Below are 20,948 nucleotides of genomic sequence, written 5' to 3'. Positions count from 1 at the left end.
GGCGCACCTCTAAATATTGTGAGGAGACAAAGTTACGATGTAATCTGTGTTCAATTCTAATTATAAAATTTTAAAATTCTTAAAACGGTGTAGATCATGTAGATCTATAAGCACTTAAATTTTTTTTTTGAAAATAGATGGTCTAGATAAATTGTTATAAAAATATAATTTTTCAGACTTGAATTTTTTTTCTTTATATTTATTTATCTTGATGTTGAGATGATCAATTAGTAGGTTCTCCAACTCTAAACGCTATTTTCTAATGATTTTTGAAGTGTATCTTACCTCATAGTATAAAGTGACAACCTTAAATAAACATTTTATTTTGTTAGATTAATTGTAGATTGAACAATTTAACACCTTATTCATGTCTTTTTATTTAATTTTAAAATATCATAAAAAAATATGTACGATCTCGAGTTGGAATAGTTATAAATGGATAGGATGTTAAATAATTCGTATGTTTTTAGCGGATCTGCCTTATATTCTAACGAATTTAAAAAGTTCCCCTAGTATTCTTATTTTCCGCTCATATCCACTTTTTGAGAGCATGAATTATATTTATTTTTTCCATATTAAGCTCAATTTTTGAGTGTCTATATTTCTTAGCATTATGCACTTGTAAAAACTAAAAGAAAATAATATGACAGGAATAAAATGATCAAATAACCAAAATACCCATGAAATTTGTATTAATATTTTAATTATTTCATTTTAAATGAATTTTTTATTAATATTTTTTGCAAATGTATTATGGTGAGAAGCACAAACACCTAAAATTTTAGTCTTATCTAGTATATAGAACAAAAGATAGAATTAAAATACTGGATGAGCTCCCAAAAAATAGGACATGAATGTAAAGTATAAAACAATTAAGATTTTGGTTGGAGAGGGCCTAATCCAGATTCTTAAGATTTTCAGGATTTTCGGTTCCGTAGAATTTTCTCAATCGAACAATGAAGTGTCTAAGTAAAGTTTCGCCTTAAAACTCATCAAAAATTGCAATTCAAGCACTGGGAAAACCTTTACACTGATCATCTTGGCTTGGATATTATAATTGTGAAAAAAATTAGTATTTTAAGTTCTAAAATTAGTATACATTATAATAAATTATCCAAATCGTTGAAGTGTTGATATATCTTAAAGATCTATACCATATTTTGAGTTTCAAATTGTATTGCCAATGTTGTAAATTGTTTTCAGAGCTATGATTAAGATTTCTGGTGCCGAAAATGTTTATTAGATAAGGATATGAGGTGAGGTTTTATTTGTTTTCATAAAGCAGAAACTTCATTCATACGTAAATTTGCCCCGCTATAAATGAAGTGAACATGACTTCTCTCACACTCCAAAAGCCACTCCTCTAGTGAGAGCCCTCCCTTTAACAAAGCCATTCTTCTGGTGAAAAGCGAGCTCGCCCTCGCTTTCACGGCATGGACCTCAAGTTAGACCATAGTATGAGATAATGGATCGGCGTCGATTCATGTGATAATTCTCAGGTATTAGAGGTCGACAAATTCGCCATGATGGAGTGTTGTGATCTCCCTGCTCGTCATCTTCGATTGCTCGATCCCCTCTTTGAGTACCCATCAACAATTCTCGGTAGAGGAAAGGCCATTGTGGTTAACCTGGAGCAAATTCGATGGATAATAACAGCTGATGAAGTTCTTCTTCTCAATTCTTTCGACGATGACGCTTTGCAATATGTACGAGAGTTGCAGAGGAAATTAACTATGAGGAATGATATGGGGGTTGGGGTTTTGCGGGCGCCAAGTGGTGAGGATTTGGTGAGAAGAAAAGGGAGCATGAATTTTGATGATGTTCTTGGGAGTAGATCTTGTGATAATTGTTAGAAATTGTATTTCTGTACAATTGGGCTTTAATCTTTTGATAGAAATTGTATTTCTGTACAATTGGGCTTTAATCTTTTGATAGAAATTGTATTTCTGTATAATCGTGCCTTAAGCACCGATAGAAGTACACCAAAATTTTCCTCCTTCATGAAGTATCCCGGGTTCAATTCCAATGAACCAACTTTTTAATTACCCAAAAATTCTCATAGAAAATTTAATTATCGAAAGATAATTCATCGAAAATTGCAATTCAAGCATTGGAAAGGCTTTTCATTGATTGTCTTGGCTTTAACATTATGATTGTTAAAAAAAAAAAAGGGATTTTATGCACTAAAAATTAGTGCCTATTATAATAAATTATCTAAATTACCATCATTTTCCAGTGCCGAAAGTGCTTTTTAGACGAAGGATTTTGAGGTGAGGCTTTATTTTGTTTTCATAAAGCCTAGTCGTTATATAGAAACTTCATTCCGACATAAATTTCCCCCGCTCTAGATTGAACTCAACATGACTTCTCCCACACTCCCAAAGCCATCCTCTTCCTGGGAGCGAGTTTGGGCCCTCCTTCAAGGCATGGACCTCAAGGTAGGCCATGGTATGAGATCATGGACCAGAGTCGATTCATATGGTGATTCTCAGGTATTAGAGGTCGACAAATTCACCATGATGGAGCGTTGTGATCTCCCTGCTCGTGATCTTCGAATGCTTGATCCCCTCTTAGATTACCCGCCAACAATTCGTTGTAGAGAGAAGGCCATTTTGGTTAACCTGGAGCATACTCGATGTATAATAACAGCTGATGAAGTTCTTCTTCTCAGTTCTTCGGATAAGTATGTTTTGGAATATGTCCAAGAGTTGCAGAGGACATTAACTATGAGGAATGATATGGGGGTTGGGGATTTCCCCACACCAAGTGGTGGGGATTTGGTGAGAAGAGAAGGGAGCATGAATATTGATGATTTTCTGGGGAATAGATCTCGTGATAATTGGCCATTTGAGTTTAGGGCTCTTGAGGTTGGTTTGGAAGCTGCTTGCACTTTTCTTCATGCCCAGGTATGAAAAAAATTTCCCTTTTCCATTTGAAATAGCCTTTTGTTTTTTCCAGTGGGTCTGGTGCTTGGTTTGGGTGTTACATTGAGTTTTATTTAGGGATTGTATACAATAAGTTCATTTACCTTTAATACAAGGTCACAATGACTTACAATCATCCTATGTGAAACCTCGTAGTTTGTGTGTGTCATAAATTTCAATAATTTTTTTTTTTTAAGCTTGGTCAATGGAATAAATGCAGCCATCTAATTTCACATCCAATGGCCAAGATTAATTGTGACCAGTACCAAAGATAAATGGTATAATTGTATACTTTTTGTTTTATTTATGAGCGTGTGCACTCTCGGAGATGCTATGGTAGGAAGAACAATGTAAAATTTTGAGAACAATCACTAGATAATTTTTTTTACAAAAAATTTTAAAATTTGATTTTCCTAACTATTAAATGATAGATCTCATGGTCCCTATTCAATCTTGAGAAATTATTTTTTGAAATTTTTTTAGAGCGCATATATTGTGCTCCCATGGGAACATACACTAGAAATCTACCCCTTTGTTTAAAAGACCTAGTTGGGAGGATTTCTCAATACAAAATTTTGGGAACCACTAAGAATCACTAGATGATTATTTTTTCAAAGAAGAAGAAAAAAAAACTTTGAGTTTTTGGGAAAAGGCTACGATGCTGATGATGATGACTTTTTTCTTGTATACAAAGAGGTCAATTCAGATTTTTTTTTTCTTTTCACGGAGGTCGGTCTATGGGTTGAAGAGGTTATATCTTAAAATTTGGGGTCCTAAATTTATTCCTACTTTGGGTTTTACCTGAGGGAGTAAATGGGCAGTATACTCTCGCGAGAGTATAAAATATTTTGGCCTTTTTTCTATTGATGTTAGTCCATGGGTTCAACCCTTGGACATATTAATTCTACAAAAGTTGAGAGTCCTAAAATTAATCCAAGATTAATTCTACCCGAGGGAGTAAATGGACTTCTTGTGTAATTTGAGGATGGGGGTCTAATAAGGATGGGTAAATTGAAGTGTTTCTTTGTGAGAAAAGGTTAAAATAAGGCCAGGCTTTATGAAAAATAGTTAAGCCTCACCACAAAATTCACTAAAAGCTATAGTTCCAATGTCGGAAAACTTTCAAATTGATTATCTTAACCCTGATTGTTTAGTTGTGAAAAAAAATATTAGGATTTCTAGCCCTAAATGTAGTGTATTACAATACTACATTATCTTTAGAAAATTGTTATGCATTATCTAGACCATTCATTTTCAAGTGCTCATAGATCCACAAGATCTGTTGCATTTTTTGAGCTACAAATTTCATAACAGATGGTGGAAATAGATTTTAGAGCCATCTTAAGGATTTTTTATGCTGGAAGTATTTTTCGAACAAGATTTCAAGGTGAGGCTTTACTTTTTTCACAAGGCCTTGGTCTTATAGAAACTACATCCTTCTTTATAAGTACTTGAACGACATTTATGCTTTTGTGATCCCATGGAGAGGAATTGCCTTGTCATTTTGGTGGTTAAGTTCTTGAACAAGATGGAAGGCTGAGTTGGATGAGTAAATTGAAATATTTGCTATCAAAATGGGTTAATTTCATCTGCTTCTTCTTTTTGGCCTCGTTGAAATGGTGATTGTGGGGATATTCCCCATAGAAATTGTTGGCTGCTGTAAGTGTTTCAGGACTCGGCCTATGAATGGAGCAACTTTCAAGGGCCAATTCGGCCACTATTTAAAATGGTTAATGTTGGAAACTGTGGCCTATTTGGCCCTTTCTTTCAAAAAATTTCAATAATAGTGTAAAAGCCAAATTATAATATATGTGAAATCCCATGTGGTTAACATGAGCAATGCCATATATTTAGATCATTCTTGAACTTTAATAGGATTTATCACTGGAGGAAAGCCCTGTGTTACTGGAGGGAAAAACTAGTGGTGTGTTTGGATTATGACATTCCTTGTAAAAAAATTTCATGTAGATATAAAAAGTTTATTTAATTTTAAATATATTGTGGGAATGCTTGAATGACATCCTAGTATGTGAGTCATTTTGGACTAATGACATGTTTAGCCCATAATAGAGGATTAACAGTTTGGTGACATCCCGTTAATCCTAATTAGCTACACATAGGGGAACTAGTGCGGGAGTTATACTTGGACCTCAACTTGTATAGACCATTAATATGAGAGTTATAAAAGTTATGTGTTCTCTATAAAATGAGGTTAACCCCTCAAGAAAGAGATAGACAAGGATGAAAATAAATACAAGGTAAATGAGATTCACTAAAAAGAGAACTCTTAGGTTTGCCTATCACTAGATGGCTCGGTCTATAGGATTTGGTATGGAACCTTAACTCCCTTGTATGATTTAAAAATATATCCGTGTAAGTTGTCCATTGATATTAATTTTTTATTTCATTATTTTTCTAGTATTATTATTATTGCTGTTATTTTTATAAAAGGGTGCAGTTTGTATAGAGGCGAGGCTCTAAACAATCAAATTTGAACCTACGTTCAAATAGTGTCGAGAAATATGGTTTCAATGATAGAAAGTTTTGTGATAGCCTTAAATTATATTTTCACCTTTAGTTATAAAATTTAAAGCGTCAAAAATAATGTAGATCGATCAGATCTATGAAAACTTGACAATCTTAAAAATTGACAGTTGAAAAATGCGTTACAAGATGCACTATTTGCAAAACTTGAAATTCATTTTTTTCTCATATCCATGCATCTTGATGTCGAGATGATCGATTTGATGATATTCCGGCATCAAAACAACCTCTTCTAGTGAATGTTTGGTGTTGGCTCTAATTTGATTGTTTAAAGCCTAGGCTCTATATAAACTTTTCCCATAGTTAAAATACTAATTTCTGTTATAAATAATTTAGAAATACAAATTTTAGATCATTTCCATTGTTTTTATGTTGATTTGGGAAGTTTTATCTCAACATTTACTATTTTTTATTTTCCCATTTTATTTATTTCTTTTGGATATTTCTAGGTATAAATCAAATTTTTGAATAATCCATCTTTTATGTACTTTTTTGTACTTTTATGGACGTCTAATTAATTCTATTCAGTGTTCGGAGACTTAGCCATGTACACTTGGCCTCGGGCTTGTACCGAGGAGAGTTGTATTGAGAACCCCGGTACAACTCCCCCAATTAATAATAGGGGGCATCGTCCCCCGTATTTTGTATATCTGTCTCTCACTCTTTCAACCTTCTCATCTCTCTCTGCTGAGTATGGTTCTCGCTCTCTCTCTACAACCATGTAATGCGTGCGCACCCCCCTGCCTTAATTTTCTCTCTATCCATCCTCTCTATGTCCCTCTTATTTCCCTCCCTCTCTGTCCCTCCAAAAGGTGGTTCATCTATTTATGAAAAGGGGTGGAGCTCCACAGCCTGTTTATATTTCTCTCCTTTAAGGAGAAATGAAAATAGACGCGCACACACACACACACACATATGGGTTATGTTAGGGTGCTCTCTCTGTAGAGAAGTTTATAATTGTACTCAAGAAATTTTGGACACTTATATACTCTTGTTTTGTACATGGAGTATTTTTTTAGTAAGAATATTTTTGGTCATTAAGAGGGGTGTAACATCATCCACATGGGGTGTGACATCATCCACATGGAGCATTAAATGCTCATGTGGGTGATGTCACACCCCATGTAGATGATGTCACACCCCTCCTAGACCAAAAATACCCTTACTAAAAAGTATTGTATTACAAAACAAAGGTATATAAGTGTCCAAAATTTGTTGAGTATAATTATAAAATACTCTATAGTGTGAGCACCCTAACATAACCCTATATATATGCATATATAGATAGATAGATAGATAGCGGAGCTTAGCATTAGCTGTCATTAGTAGCTTGCTTTTAGTAGTGATCGACTCCTAACGTACACTTTCAGAAATTCATTATGTCTTCTTAAAGCTTTTGAAAAGAGACTGACTAGTGAACGACCTTGGGACTCTTGCGTGTGGTGGGCAAAGAAGGAGATTCACACCTCTCTCTCTCTCTCTCTATATATATATATATATATATGAAGAGAGAGAGAGAGAGAGATTAGGAGAGAGATTTAAGAGAGAATGGGGCGTTATAGTATCAGACTTGGAGATGAGACAGAGAGAGACATAGAGAAAGCCGGTGGTGGAGAGAGAGAGAGAGAGAGAGAGAGAGAGAGAGAGAGAGACGCATGTGATGGTGTGAGAGAGACATGTTAACTAAGAAGAGAAGGTGCGATACATGGCCAAGGGATATCTGGCCCTTCGGCCGCATGCTCCTTTTTCTTTCCCATTTTGTTTTCCTTTTTATTTTTTCTGCTTTTTGTTTTTTTTTGTTGTTTGAACATATACGACTGGGGAGAGTTACTCGGGCTCACATGAGTAACTCGTCTCGGCACACTAATTCTATTACTACGTTTGTATTTTCCTTATTTCTAATTTATTTCCTTATTTCTAATTTATTTTTAACCACATTTTGGCTTTTTCACTACTTGTAGACTTGGCCAAGTTACTCGGCTCGTGATAGGGCCAAGTACTTAGCCCGAATCGAGTTAAAAACATTGGTTGCTGTTATTGTTAATAAATATAATCGAAACCATGTCATGAAAGAAGTTGCTTGCTCGTGTGGCAGAGTTCTTGAAGGAGTCAATCAATGTGAGCACATTTATAGGGACTTGAGCGAGGGCCGTTTCCATTGAAAGAGTGAAGATGCTTCTAACTTCAGTCACTGAAGATTGAAATATGATTTGATAGTTCTTCGGTCCCCACTAAGTTGCTGTTAGAACTCCATAGTTTGTCTAGAAAAGGAAGGGTGGACACCATCGATCTTTCATGCTTGAACCATATCATAGTATAAAACATTAATAAGATACCTAGGAGTATAAAATGAGAAATACGTGATGTGTGGATCACCCGACGGAAGCAAGATTTGATTAGCAGTTAAAGAGGGTTTTTATTTTTTTTATTGGCCGATTCTATCGGAGGGATTGGTGATTCGCTGATCCGGACCGGTTTCCCAGATGGTTTAGTTCACCCGACTGATCTGGTTCTTTAAACATTGGTTAGGATAGCCAGGTTTGGATGTTGTTCGGTGAAATTCACATGCCTCTAACTGACATTGAGTTGATGATCTGTAAACCAATAATACTTAGAATTTCAAGTGCATTTTAATCTCTCATTTTTCTTTCTCTTTCTATTAAATGTTGGACTAGCTTGGCCACTTGACTAACTGTGTTCTTCCTGGAGAACAACAGTGCATGAAAATTTTATCGTTAAAATTTCGATGTGTGTAAATGTGGTAAAGTGGGTGGAATAAATCGGTAGATGAAGAATCCAATGAGTAACTAACAAGTGATGGCAAGTTTGTAACCCATCAACAACGTTCCCTCTCCATGGCCATTCTGCAGATGGCAAGAATGAGTTCCCACATTTTCACACTACCCAAACTGTTCATACCTTAGGTTCTCTATAAAATCTTAACTGAAGTAGCTATTATTTTGGTTTGTCCAACAGATGGAGATGCTCCTCTGCGATCAGCGGCATAAGCATTAAGATTATTTTGTTGGTGGATCCGAAAAACAAAAAGGAAACATAAAACCTCAAACTTTTAAGTATATGGTTGTCATTTATACTCCGGAGCATTTGTCATATTTGTAATCCTTTGCTGCTTGTTAGTACAAGGGATGGTTAACTATGGGCATACAAGTTATGAATATCGATAGCGGATATTTAGTTTGGTTCCATCGAACATTACTTCAAACCACACTTTGAAAGATGGGATGATTCATTCATATAGGATATCTTAAGGTGGAATAAGGTGGCTATATGTCTCTTCTGACAGAAATAGTCACAGTAGTAACAGTATATTTTGTAAAATGACCTCAAAACAGGTTACCATGGACATATGCTTTATCCCTAGAGAAATTGTCAAGTATTAAATTATGAAAAGAGTATGGGGGTGTGATATTATAGTAAGGTGGAACTTTTATTAAGTGAGATGATCCACTTCAATAGTTTAGTTTGATTTTATGAGGAAGCTATTTAGGTGAGCCTAGGAGGATCTAGGTTGCATATTGCATGGGCTACGGTTTCACAAGTCCACTTATGAATCAAAGAGATTCTGTGACATTACCAATGGGGCTGTTAATTGTCTAAAGACTGGTTTTGCTGCCAGAGTCTTGAAAGCTAGGTGAAGTTATGGAGGAGAGTGGGAATTTGGATATTTCCTGATATTTAGACTTGGATATTTCAGATACTCACCTGCTGACTAATAGGAGTGTAGCTCTGATTTAGTCTTTTTGGACTTATGTGTCCTGTTTGTTGATTTGATTATTATTTGAACTATCTCAATCACAAATAATTTCATTTAAATCTCATTGTAATTGCTTGCTTCTGTCGAAGGCAACAGAGCTAGAGATAGTAGCATACCCTTTGTTAGACAAGGTGACCTCAAATATCAATACCCTAAACGTGGAACTTGTACGCCAATTGAAAAGCAGACTGGTTCCCTTGACTCGTAAAGTTCAGAAGGTGAGCACTCTCTTTTTTATCCTTTTCCCTTTCTATCAATCTCTAGGAGGAAAATATACTATAAATCACACTATGAATCTGTAATTCAGTGGAGTAAGCCTGCTTCTTACTCCTCTCAAGGCTAATCATGTAGGTTCGAGATGAGATTGAACAGCTTATGGATAATGATCGTGATATGGCTGAAATGCAACTCACAAAGAAGAAAAGCAGGATGGAAGCAACACAAAATGGGGGTGGCTTAGCCATGACAGGGTATGGTACACCACTTGGGGAGGCTTTGGTTTCAGTTCCTGCTTCCCCTGTTTCAACCACCGAGACACCAGAGCTTGCGAAGAGCTTCAGCCTACTGCAGCGCAGGCATGGTGGCATAAAGAGGTGGGATAGCAGCACAAAGAATACACAGGTGTTGGAAGTGCTTTTGGAAGCTTACTTTGTTAACATTGATAGTATCCTCAACAAATTCACAGCGGTATGTTACTATGACATCAGGGGTAATATAACGTAGTCCAATTGACTGGGGAGAACCATAATCCCATGGGATCGGCACCGTTTGATTAAATGACGGGTGGTGATGGAACAGGATTTCACCCAAATGGTGGATCCTGTTTTGTCCATCCCCATTAATCATTTCCATGGATGGCAATAGACTGCGTTTTACGTTGTCTATTGGACTTTATCACTTAACCTAACACCACCTCTTGCCCTATTGTTGAATGATTGTGCATGGTTTATTTCTCCATTCCCTTTCAATTGTAGTACCCTATATTTTGATTTCTTAGGAAATCCTCATTGTTTTGTTTTATAGCTCAAAGAATATATTGATGACAGAGAGAACTTCATCAACATTCAACTTGTAAGTAACTCTTGTTCCCTTCTGATAGAATACAAGAAAAGTTCTTCTCTCCATATGTGTTATTAGGTAAATAATTTGATTCGTGCCCATTAAACAAAATGAGTGGAACACCTCAAAACTTGAAAATGTAATTGAATATAATGGAACAATTGGGTAGATTTCGTCATGTTCTGTAAGGACTCATTGCATTTTTTTTTATATATTTCAGAATAATGTTCGAAATCAGCTTATTCAATTGGACTTGCTGCTCACAACTTTATCATTTGTGATGGCAATCTTTGGTGCTGTGGCGGGAGTCTTTGGGATGAATTTCCCTATATCATTGTATCGTGAGCCTGCCGCATTCAAATGGGTCCTCACAATCACTGGGGCAGTCGGACTCAGTATCTTATGTTCAGTTTTATGGTTTTTCAGGCGCAGAAGATTGATGCTTTTGTAGCCAAATGATAAATGGGATACAAATATGGGGTTGAAGTTGGGGTTATTTTGTATAGAAAGAAAATATTTAAATAAAAACTGGGGTGTTTTTTTTTTGTTTTGTTTTAGGGATTGTTTACAAAGAGACCATTTATTTTTTGTACATGGAAGTCATAATCATTCTTATCCCTTAAATTTCAAAACAGGTGGTTGTAAGAGTGTCATTGAATAGAGTGACTCACCCTAAGTCATCCAATTTGACTGAATGTAAATGATTGTGACTTTCATGTACAAAAGATAAATGATCTTTTTATAGACAATTCCACTTTTTTATTTTACATTTTTGAAAGTAGAAGCCGACTTAGGTTTTGTCTATCTATATATATGAATAGCGTTGGAATTAGTAGGGTGAAAGGGGCAAAATAAAGATGAATGAAACAAAACTAGCCCTTTACTGGTAGGTATTACCTTGTATCTAAGTTTCTACCAAACAAATTTGTCATTGAGATATGTGGGAGCAGAGGATTGAAGAAACTATCTCATTAATATAAATGCACAGGTACTACGAGATTTAGAGCACAAGAGTTGTCTTCTATTTAGAGAGAAAGTTCCCACAAAACATTGTAAGAAATTTGTATTGCTTGTATGTAGAACAGGTGGAAACAAGTCCTTATTTATAGAGAGAAGGTGTATTTCATCTTCTCCACGTAAAGTCAAGAATTATGCCGCTTGAAATCTCAACTGTCAGTGCATCACACAACTTGTATCCAACAATCATGTGGCAAGTCTTTACGTTCCAGAAAAGTAACGGACGCACTTTTGAAGCGTAAGTAAAAAGTTATATGGAACTATCTTCATTGGTAGAACACAAGTACTGGAAGTACCAATCCATCAGAACCATCCGATGGGGCACAATTCACTGGAGTGCTCCATTCCATTAGAGCTAATGTTTCTCTACAATCTAGTGGTGGTTAAAAGTTGCCTTCTATTTAAAGAGAGAGTTCCCACAAAACACTGTAAGAAATTTGTGGTGGCTTAAAAGTTACTTTCTATTTAAAGAGAGAGTTCCCACAAAACACTGTAAGAAATTTGTATGGCTTGTGTGTAGAACAGGCAGAAACAAGTCCTTATTTATAGAGAGATAAAGTATCTTTTCATCTTCTCCACGTGGCTTCAATGGTCAAGAATTATGCCGCTTGAAATCTCAACTGTCAGTGTAGCACACAACTTGTATCTATCAGTCATGTGGCAACTCTTTGCGAACTTGTATCCGACAGTCATGTGGTAACTCTTTACGAACTTGTATCCAATAGTCATGCAGCAACTCTTTGCGTTTCAGAAAAATAACTGATGCACTTTTGATGCGTGAGTAAAAAGTAACATGGAATTATCTTCATTGGTAGAACACAAGTACTGGAAGTACCAATCTACCGAAGCTGCACATCTTTTTGGGAGGGGCACAATTCCCCAGAACACACCAATCCATCAGAACCATCCGATGGGGCACAGTTCACTGGAGTGCTCCATTCCATTGGAGCTAATGTTTCTCTACAAGATACAATATACTGGTGGTATTCGTTGGAGCTAATGTTTCTATACAATCTATTGGTGGTTAAATTCGTTGGAGCTAATGTGGTTAAATTCCTTGGAGCTAATGTTTCTCTACAATCTACTGGGAAAACGCACCAATCCATCATAACCATCCGATGGTGGTTAAATTCGTTGGAGCTAATGTTTTTCTACAATCTACTGTTAAATTCGTTGGAGCTAATGTTTCTTTACAATCTACTAGAAAAACGCACCAATCCATCAGAACCATCCGATGGGGCACGGGGCACAGTTCACTGGAGTGCTCCATTCCATTGGAGCTAATGTTGCACCAATCCATCAGAACCATCCCATGGGGTACAGTTCACTGGAGTGCTCCATTCCATGGGGCACAGTTCCATTGGAGCTAATGTTTCCATTAGAACCATCCGATGGGGCACAGTTCACTGGAGAACCATCCGATGGGGCACAGTTCATCAGAACCATCTGATGGTGGTTAAATTCGTTGGAGCTAATGTTTCTCTACAATCTACTGTTAAATTCGTTGGAGCTAATGTTTCTCCACAATCTACTGTTAAATTCGTTGGAGCTAATGTTTCCTTACAATCTACTGTTAAACTCGTTGGAGCTAATGTTTCCTTACAATCTACTAGAAAAACGAACCAATCCATCAGAACCATCCGCGATGGGGCACGGGGCACAAGAGTGCTCCATTCCATGGGGCACAAGTTCCATTGGAGCTAATGTTTCCATTAGAACCATCCGATGGGGCACGGGGCACAGTTCACTGGAGTGCTCCATTCCATTGGAGCTAATGTTGCACCAATCCATCAGAACCACATCCCATGGGGCACAGTGGAGTGCTCCATTCCATGGGGCACAGTTCCATTGGAGCGCGCTAATGTTTCCATTAGAACCATCCGATGGGGCACAATTCACTGGAGAACCATACGATGGGGCACAGTTCATTAGAACACAATTCACTGGAGAACCATCCGATGGGGCACAGTTCATTAGAACACAATTCACTGGAGAACCATCCGATGGGGCACAGTTCATTAGAACAATATTCACTGGAGAACCATCCGATGGGGCACAGTTCATTAGAACACAATTCACTGGAGAACCATCCGATGGGGCACAGTTCATTAGAACACAATTCACTGGAGAACCATCCGATGGGGCACAGTTCATTAGAACACAATTCACTGGAGAACCATCCGATGGGGCACAGTTCATTAGAACCATCTGATGGTGGTTAAATTCGTTGGAGCTAATGTTTCTCTACAATCTACTGTTAAATTCGTTGGGGCACAGTTCACTGGAGTGCTCCATTCCATTGGAGCTAATGTTGCACCAATCCATCAGAACCACATCCCATGGGGCACAGTGGAGTGCTCCATTCCATGGGGCACAGTTCCATTGGAGCGCGCTAATGTTTCCATTAGAACCATTTGATGGGGCACGGGGCACAGTTCACTGGAGTGCTCCATTCCATTGGAGCTAATGTTGCACCAATCCATCAGAACCACATCCCATGGGGCATAGTGGAGTGCTCCATTCCATGGGGCACAGTTCCATTGGAGCGCGCTAATGTTTCCATTAGAACCATTCGATGGGGCACAATTCACTGGAGAACCATCCGATGGGGCACAGTTCATTAGAACACAATTCACTGGAGAACCATCCGATGGGGCACAGTTCATTAGAACACAATTCACTGGAGAACCATCCGATGGGGCACAGTTCATTAGAACCATCTGATGGTGGTTAAATTCGTTGGAGCTAATGTTTCTCTACAATCTACTGTTAAATTCGTTGGGGCACAGTTCACTGGAGTGCTCCATTCCATTGGAGCTAATGTTGCACCAATCCATCAGAACCACATCCCATGGGGCACAGTGGAGTGCTCCATTCCATGGGGCACAGTTCCATTGGAGCGCGCTAATGTTTCCATTAGAACCATCCGATGGGGCACGGGGCACAGTTCACTGGAGTGCTCCATTCTATTGGAGCTAATGTTGCACCAATTCATCAGAACCACATCCCATGGGGCACAGTGGAGTGCTCCATTCCATGGGGCACAGTTCCATTGGAGCGCGCTAATGTTTCCATTAGAACCATCCGATGGGGCACAATTCACTGGAGAACCATCCGATGGGGCACAGTTCATTAGAACATAATTCACTGGAGAACCATCCGATGGGGCACAGTTCATTAGAACTGTCTTCATTAGAACTGTCTGATGGTGGTTAAATTCGTTGGAGCTAATGTTTCTCTACAATCTACTGTTAAATTCGTTGGGGCACAGTTCACTGGAGTGCTCCATTCCATTGGAGCTAATGTTTCTCTACAATCTACTGTTAAATTCGTTGGGGCACAGTTCACTGGAGTGCTCCATTCCATTGGAGCTAATGTTTCTCTACAATCTACTGTTAAATTCGTTGGGGCACAGTTCACTGGAGTGCTCCATTCCATTGGAGCTAATGTTGCACCAATCCATCAGAACCACATCCCATGGGGCACAGTGGAGTGCTCCATTCCATGGGGCACAGTTCCATTGGAGCGCGCTAATGTTTCCATTAGAACCATCCGATGGGGCACGGGGCACAGTTCATTAGAACATAATTCACTGGAGAACCATCCGATGGGGCACAGTTCATTAGAACTGTCTTCATTAGAACTGTCTGATGGTGGTTAAATTCGTTGGAGCTAATGTTTCTCTACAATCTACTGTTAAATTCGTTGGGGCACAGTTCACTGGAGTGCTCCATTCCATTGGAGCTAATGTTTCTCTACAATCTACTGTTAAATTCGTTGGGGCACAGTTCACTGGAGTGCTCCATTCCATTGGAGCTAATGTTTCTCTACAATCTACTGTTAAATTCGTTGGGGCACAGTTCACTGGAGTGCTCCATTCCATTGGAGCTAATGTTGCACCAATCCATCAGAACCACATCCCATGGGGCACAGTGGAGTGCTCCATTCCATGGGGCACAGTTCCATTGGAGCGCGCTAATGTTTCCATTAGAACCATCCGATGGGGCACGGGGCACAGTTCACTGGAGTGCTCCATTCCATTGGAGCTAATGTTGCACCAATCCATCAGAACCACATCCCATGGGGCATAGTGGAGTGCTCCATTCCATGGGGCACAATTCACTGGAGAACCATCCGATGGGGCACAGTTCATTAGAACACAATTCACTGGAGAACCATCCGATGGGGCACAGTTCATTAGAACTGTCTTCATTAGAACTGTCTGATGGTGGTTAAATTCGTTGGAGCTAATGTTTCTCTACAATCTACTGTTAAATTCGTTGGGGCACAGTTCACTGGAGTGCTCCATTCCATTGGAGCTTTCTCTACAATCTACTGTTAAATTCGTTGGGGCACAGTTCACTGGAGTGCTCCATTCCATTGGAGCTAATGTTTCTCTACAATCTACTGTTAAATTCGTTGGGGCACAGTTCACTGGAGTGCTCCATTCCATTGGAGCTAATGTTGCACCAATCCATCAGAACCACATCCCATGGGGCACAGTGGAGTGCTCCATTCCATGGGGCACAGTTCCATTGGAGCGCGCTAATGTTTCCATTAGAACCATCCGATGGGGCACGGGGCACAGTTCACTGGAGTGCTCCATTCCATTGGAGCTAATGTTTGCACCAATCCATCAGAACCACATCCCATGGGGCATAGTGGAGTGCTCCATTCCATGGGGCACAGTTCCATTGGAGCGCGCTAATGTTTCCATTAGAACCATCCGATGGGGCACAATTCACTGGAGAACCATCCGATGGGGCACAGTTCATTAGAACACAATTCACTGGAGAACCATCCGATGGGGCACAGTTCATTAGAACTGTCTGATGGTGGTTAAATTCGTTGGAGCTAATGTTTCTCTACAATCTACTGTTAAATTCGTTGGGGCACAGTTCACTGGAGTGCTCCATTCCATTGGAGCTAATGTTTCTCTACAATCTACTGGTGGTTAAATAACACGACGAACCATAAGCCGCATATGTACCCGTACACACATGTGTACGATCACCCACATAGGCATTCTCTCTCTTTGGTTCTTAGAGTACAAATAAAGAGGATATTGTCATATTTAAGTAAGTTATCTCTCATCCATATCTTCAATGTGGGATAAATAAACTCATCACTTCTCTCTCTATAAATAGAGAAAATAACGTATATATACGTTATTTTTTGCATTATTACTGAAATACTGCATCGTTTATGTTATTGCATGTATACTTGTTTTTTCAACATCGTAATATTATTTAAAAAAAAGGATGGATCAACCGTCTTCGGTTGATGATAAACGAAAATCTTTAAAATTTTTGGTTTTTAGAAAACCAAAACATTAAAAGTTTCAGTTATTCAAAAACCAAAAAATAAGCTTCTTCGGTTTTTGAAGGACAAAAAATTTACCCAATTCGGTTTTTCAAAAACCAAAATTTTCTTTCGTCCCTCGTTCACTAAAACCCCTTTTCCCTCTGCTTCTCTCTCATCCGCTGCAAATTTTTTCCATATGCCTCTCCTCTCTCTCCTCCGTTGCAATTTTTCCCTGTGCTCGCTCTCGTTTATCTGTCTCACAAGAAATCCCACTCCAAATCTTAGACTTTATTTGATGGATTCTAATGGATTTTAGATCTAGATCGAAGGTATGTGCATGAAAAATGTTGATTTGAAGGTCAATTTTAGAATTCTAGGTTCTATAAAATGTCGATTTAGAGTTTCACAATTGCGTATAAAATGTTGATTTAAGGTTGAATTGAGGGTTTATTTGACGGATTTCACTGTTGAGGGTCGATTTTAGAATTCTAAAATTTTAAATTGTATAAAATCCCACTCCTAAAATTCTTGTAACTGGTATTTTCTTGCTCTTTACTGTGCCAACAATATCATGTGTCAGATACTAAAATGTTGTCCCACTTTCTGGACTTCTAGTGTAAGAATTAAGGACAACTTTCCCTCTTTAATGGATTAGACATCATGAACCCTATTTAGTTATTTTTCTCGCTTTCTAGAAGGTATATGGTACTTGTAATTGCTTGAGAAATGGTATTGGTCAAGTTGATATATCCATGTAATTTTACCTTTATTGCTTTGACGATTGCCACAGTGTCTTGTTCTCCAGTGTTAGAGTAATTTCTTTTGACCTCTATTTTATTAATTTTTGTTCTTCTATTGTACTGTTTTCCCATTGCTCGTGGTGTGTTTTCCTCAATTCAACAGTTATATTGGTTCGACGGTTTGAGAAATATTAGTGGTCAAGTTTATATGTTAATATAATTTCTCCTTTTTTGACTGTCTTGCAAGAAATTATTGTTTTACTATGATTTCTTCTATATTTTTCTTATATTTTCTGTTGTTTAAGGATTAGTTATTTGTATTTTTTATAATAACTGATTGTAACTTTGGCATTGCACATAATGTGTTGAGAAACTGGAAATGGTAATTACAGTGTGTTTCACTTGCTGTTGCTCGCCTTATTGAGTACATACCATTAAAAGAAATGCCTAAGATGATGCTTGTTACTATTTCCAATTTGTTATGGAATTTGGATTTGCTACATTTTTATAATTAAGTTTTACATATGTAATCTTATGAATAACTTGCTGTATATATGGGGTTCTAATGATCATGGATCGTACCCAAGATGGAGGCTATCCAGGAGGTCTTAAGGACCCTAGTTTGCTGCAGTTGCATAATAGACTCATTCGTCCTATTATATTTGGCAAGGTCAGGTATATGAATATATTCATTTTCTCTATCCATAAGTTTGTCATTTTTTCTTGTGAATCATAGTCTTTTTATATATCATTCGGGAAATATATGTATCTGTATTGTGATCCACATGTTAATCTATTTGTTACACTTCAGGAGAAATTAGACATAAGAATTGATGAGAAAACCTATCAATTAGACAATTGGGATCTAACTAATGAACAATTTCACCTAGTGAGCATGTCTAGATTGGGTTTTTTGTCTACTATACGGCCAGGTCAAATAGACTATCACTTAGTCGTAGCCATGCAGAGAGGTGGCGATCTGAGACCAATTCGCTACATTTCAATGTACAAATTGGTGAGATGACACCTATAGTCTTTGACGATTCCAAGATCCTAAGTCTGGATGTGGATGGCGAGCTTGTTACTTGTCGACTAATTATTGACTATCATGAATATATGCAAACCAATTGGGTTAAGTCCCCAGTGGGGTTAACTTGACCATCATCAAGCACTCATGGTTGAAGGCCAAATTTTGCAAATTGCCACTTGATGCAGGCCCATTGGATGTTATTAGGTACACTCGTGCTTTGATCTTCCTCATTAGCGTCACAATTTTCTCAAATGGAGGGACTCAAGGCAATAAATAGATGTTTGAACCTGCCTTCATTATTTTATGGATGCGAACTTTGGTTCAGAGGTTGGTTTTCGGAGTTTCTCCATATATAAGGAGAGGTTATTGTATTATTGGTAATGTGACCCATCTACCATCTTCCTAGCAACCTCTTTGCCCCGTCAAGCTTGCATGTATGAAAGCCTGACACCATGATCACGCTGGACATCATTTACAATGTCTTTTGTTGTAATCTTAGCCTGGTCATGAATGCGTGCTTTAATATTTTTTGTCACCTAATTATTACAAGCAGTGGCTGATGAACTCTCCCACCTATGTGCTCCTTAACCATAGACTTCACTATGAAGTATATGTTATTGCTAACTCTTAAACATTGCACTTACCATATACATTCCTCTGCTTTACAACTTGTCCGAGCCCTCTCATTTGACCACTACCTATGTGCTCATTAACCATGGACTTTACTATGAAGTATATGTTATTGGTAACTCTTAAACATTGCACTTACCACATACTTTCCTCTGCTTTACAACTTGTCCAAACCCGTCCCTCCTCTCATTTGACAAACTTCAGAAAAAAATTATTGTGGACAACAAAAGTCGACCAGATGATGTCGACAGTTATTAACATTTTCAAAATATTGGTCAATTTCCAAAACAACCTCTTTACCAATTCCTTTACATGGCCTCTCAATCTGTTCAATATCCTCCATATTACGCTTTGGTACAAGCTCAAGCTCGTTTTCTATTTGGATGGGCACCACTTGTTTGCGCTCTAAGTGTTCAGGTAAAGGTGCATTAGACCGATTGTTAACAAAAAGATAGAGTACAATAAGTTGAGTTGAGCAAATCACAAATATTTATGCACATGGAATATTTAATTAAAACAAATTAGAGATGAAAATGTAAATCATATATTTACCTATTCCTTGTAGATGGACCATCACCAACAAATTTTGCCGTTCGAAGTTCTATTGATCTCTGCTCCGACTATATTATCAGTGTTGTTATACTCGCTTGGCTCTGGGTGAAGCACCCGAAGTCTTTGGGTTTTACCCAGCGTTTTAAAAAACGCCGAGTCGAACCGGACTCGCCCGGTTCGACTGGGAAATCGTGAAAAAGGGACCGGATCGGTGAAAAAATCGGAAATCGTCCGGTTCTAGAGAGAACAGGACGATTCCGCACAGTGACTCGCCGATTCACTGTGCGGAATCGGCGAGTCCGTGAAGAACACGGGTTGCACAGTGTTCTTCACGGATTCTTTGAAATTTGTCATTTTTTGATCATTTTTCTTATTTTTTTTGGCATGTGATCTGATTTGCAGGCTGTAAACAGCTTTATTCAGCTTTTTCAAGGATTAAATGGTGGAAAAATTTCTTGTTTTTGGATCACGAAAAATTCGGTGTTTAGGGTTTCCGCCTTTTCTGAAATTTCATGCCAAATAGGGCATGAATCTTTCAAAATTTGTAGGCATTTTGATCTTAAAGCTGTGAATCAAAACCTTTTGTTACTAATTTGTGATAATCGTTGAGAAAAACAGAGTTTTTTGGAGATTGAAGGCTTCGGTTCACAAAATCAGGTAAGAACTTTAGGTTTTTTTTTTTTTTTCCGCCATTTGATTTATTTCACGGCATATTTTGAACATAATGAGTTCAATAATTAGGGTTTTTAATCTTTATTGTGTCTAGTATGATTTAAAATTTTCAATTTTACGTAATCTGGTCAATTACAGCAAGAAATTTGATATGAACACTGAGATGTCTGCGGAACCAAATTCCGCTGCTTTTTTTTTTTTTTTTTCCGCCTTTTGATTTTGTTTTCATGATATATTAGAAATAATGTGTTAAAAATTTAGGGTTTTGATTCCTTATATTGTTGTTTATCAGAAAATATACTCAATTGGATGTAATTTATTCACTTAGAGGTGAATTTTTGAGTTAAAATCGCATATGTAAAACGACTCTATGAAGAACAGATTTTTTTTTTTTTTTTTTTGTAGCCCATGATAGAATTTTTTGTAATCCATGATCGAATTTTTTGTAATCCATGATCGAAATGTTTGTTTTTTTTTCTTGTAATCCATGATCGAATTTTATTTTTTATTTTTTATTTTTGTAACCCATGATAGAATTTTTTGTAATCCATGATCGAATGTTTTGTAATCCATGATCGAAATGTTTGTTTTTTTTTGTAATCCATGATCGAATTTTTTGTTTTTTGTTTTTTATGTAACCCATGATAGAGTTTTTTGTAATCCATGATTGAATTTTTTGTTATCCATGATGTAATTGTTTT

At 37.5% G+C, this 20,948-nt stretch overlaps 1 protein-coding gene across 3 annotated transcripts; it reads left to right on the top strand.

Annotated features, from left to right (window-relative positions):
• The first annotated feature begins 1,935 nt into the window (after positions 1-1,935).
• LOC18435255 (magnesium transporter MRS2-10) lies at positions 1,936-10,848 on the top strand. Of its 3 annotated transcripts, none has more exons than XM_088853500.1 (5): positions 1,936-2,906; positions 9,340-9,461; positions 9,595-9,930; positions 10,267-10,314; positions 10,523-10,848. In XM_088853500.1, the coding sequence occupies exons 3-5, from the start codon at positions 9,619-9,621 to the stop codon at positions 10,751-10,753; spliced, it is 591 nt and encodes a 196-aa protein (XP_088709626.1). In that variant the 5' UTR covers positions 1,936-2,906; positions 9,340-9,461; positions 9,595-9,618; the 3' UTR covers positions 10,754-10,848. The 3 variants fall into 3 exon arrangements, with proteins under 3 accessions (XP_088709626.1, XP_011623768.2, XP_020523649.2); XM_011625466.3 differs by having other exon boundaries at positions 9,333-9,461; XM_020667990.2 differs by lacking the exon at positions 9,340-9,461.
• The last annotated feature ends 10,100 nt before the right edge of the window (positions 10,849-20,948 follow it).

The sequence above is a fragment of the Amborella trichopoda genome, chromosome 12 (assembly GCF_054954075.1).
Source record: "Amborella trichopoda isolate Santa Cruz 75 chromosome 12, AtrichopodaSantaCruz75HAP2 v2.0, whole genome shotgun sequence".
NCBI classification, from domain to species: Eukaryota; Viridiplantae; Streptophyta; class Magnoliopsida; order Amborellales; family Amborellaceae; genus Amborella; species Amborella trichopoda.
This window is presented reverse-complemented; position numbering and strand designations above follow the sequence as displayed.

What these genes read in the sequence shown, in the direction of transcription:
- LOC18435255 (XM_011625466.3), top strand. Translation starts at nt 2,361, where the DNA reads ATGACTTCTCCCACACTCCCAAAGCCATCCTCTTCCTGGGAGCGAGTT. An exon ending in GCACTTTTCTTCATGCCCAG is followed by an intron (nt 2,907 to 9,332) that starts GTATGAAAAAAA and finishes CTTCTGTCGAAG; the next exon opens with GCAACAGAGCTAGAGATAGT. An exon ending in ACTTCATCAACATTCAACTT is followed by an intron (nt 10,315 to 10,522) that starts GTAAGTAACTCT and finishes TATATATTTCAG; the next exon opens with AATAATGTTCGAAATCAGCT.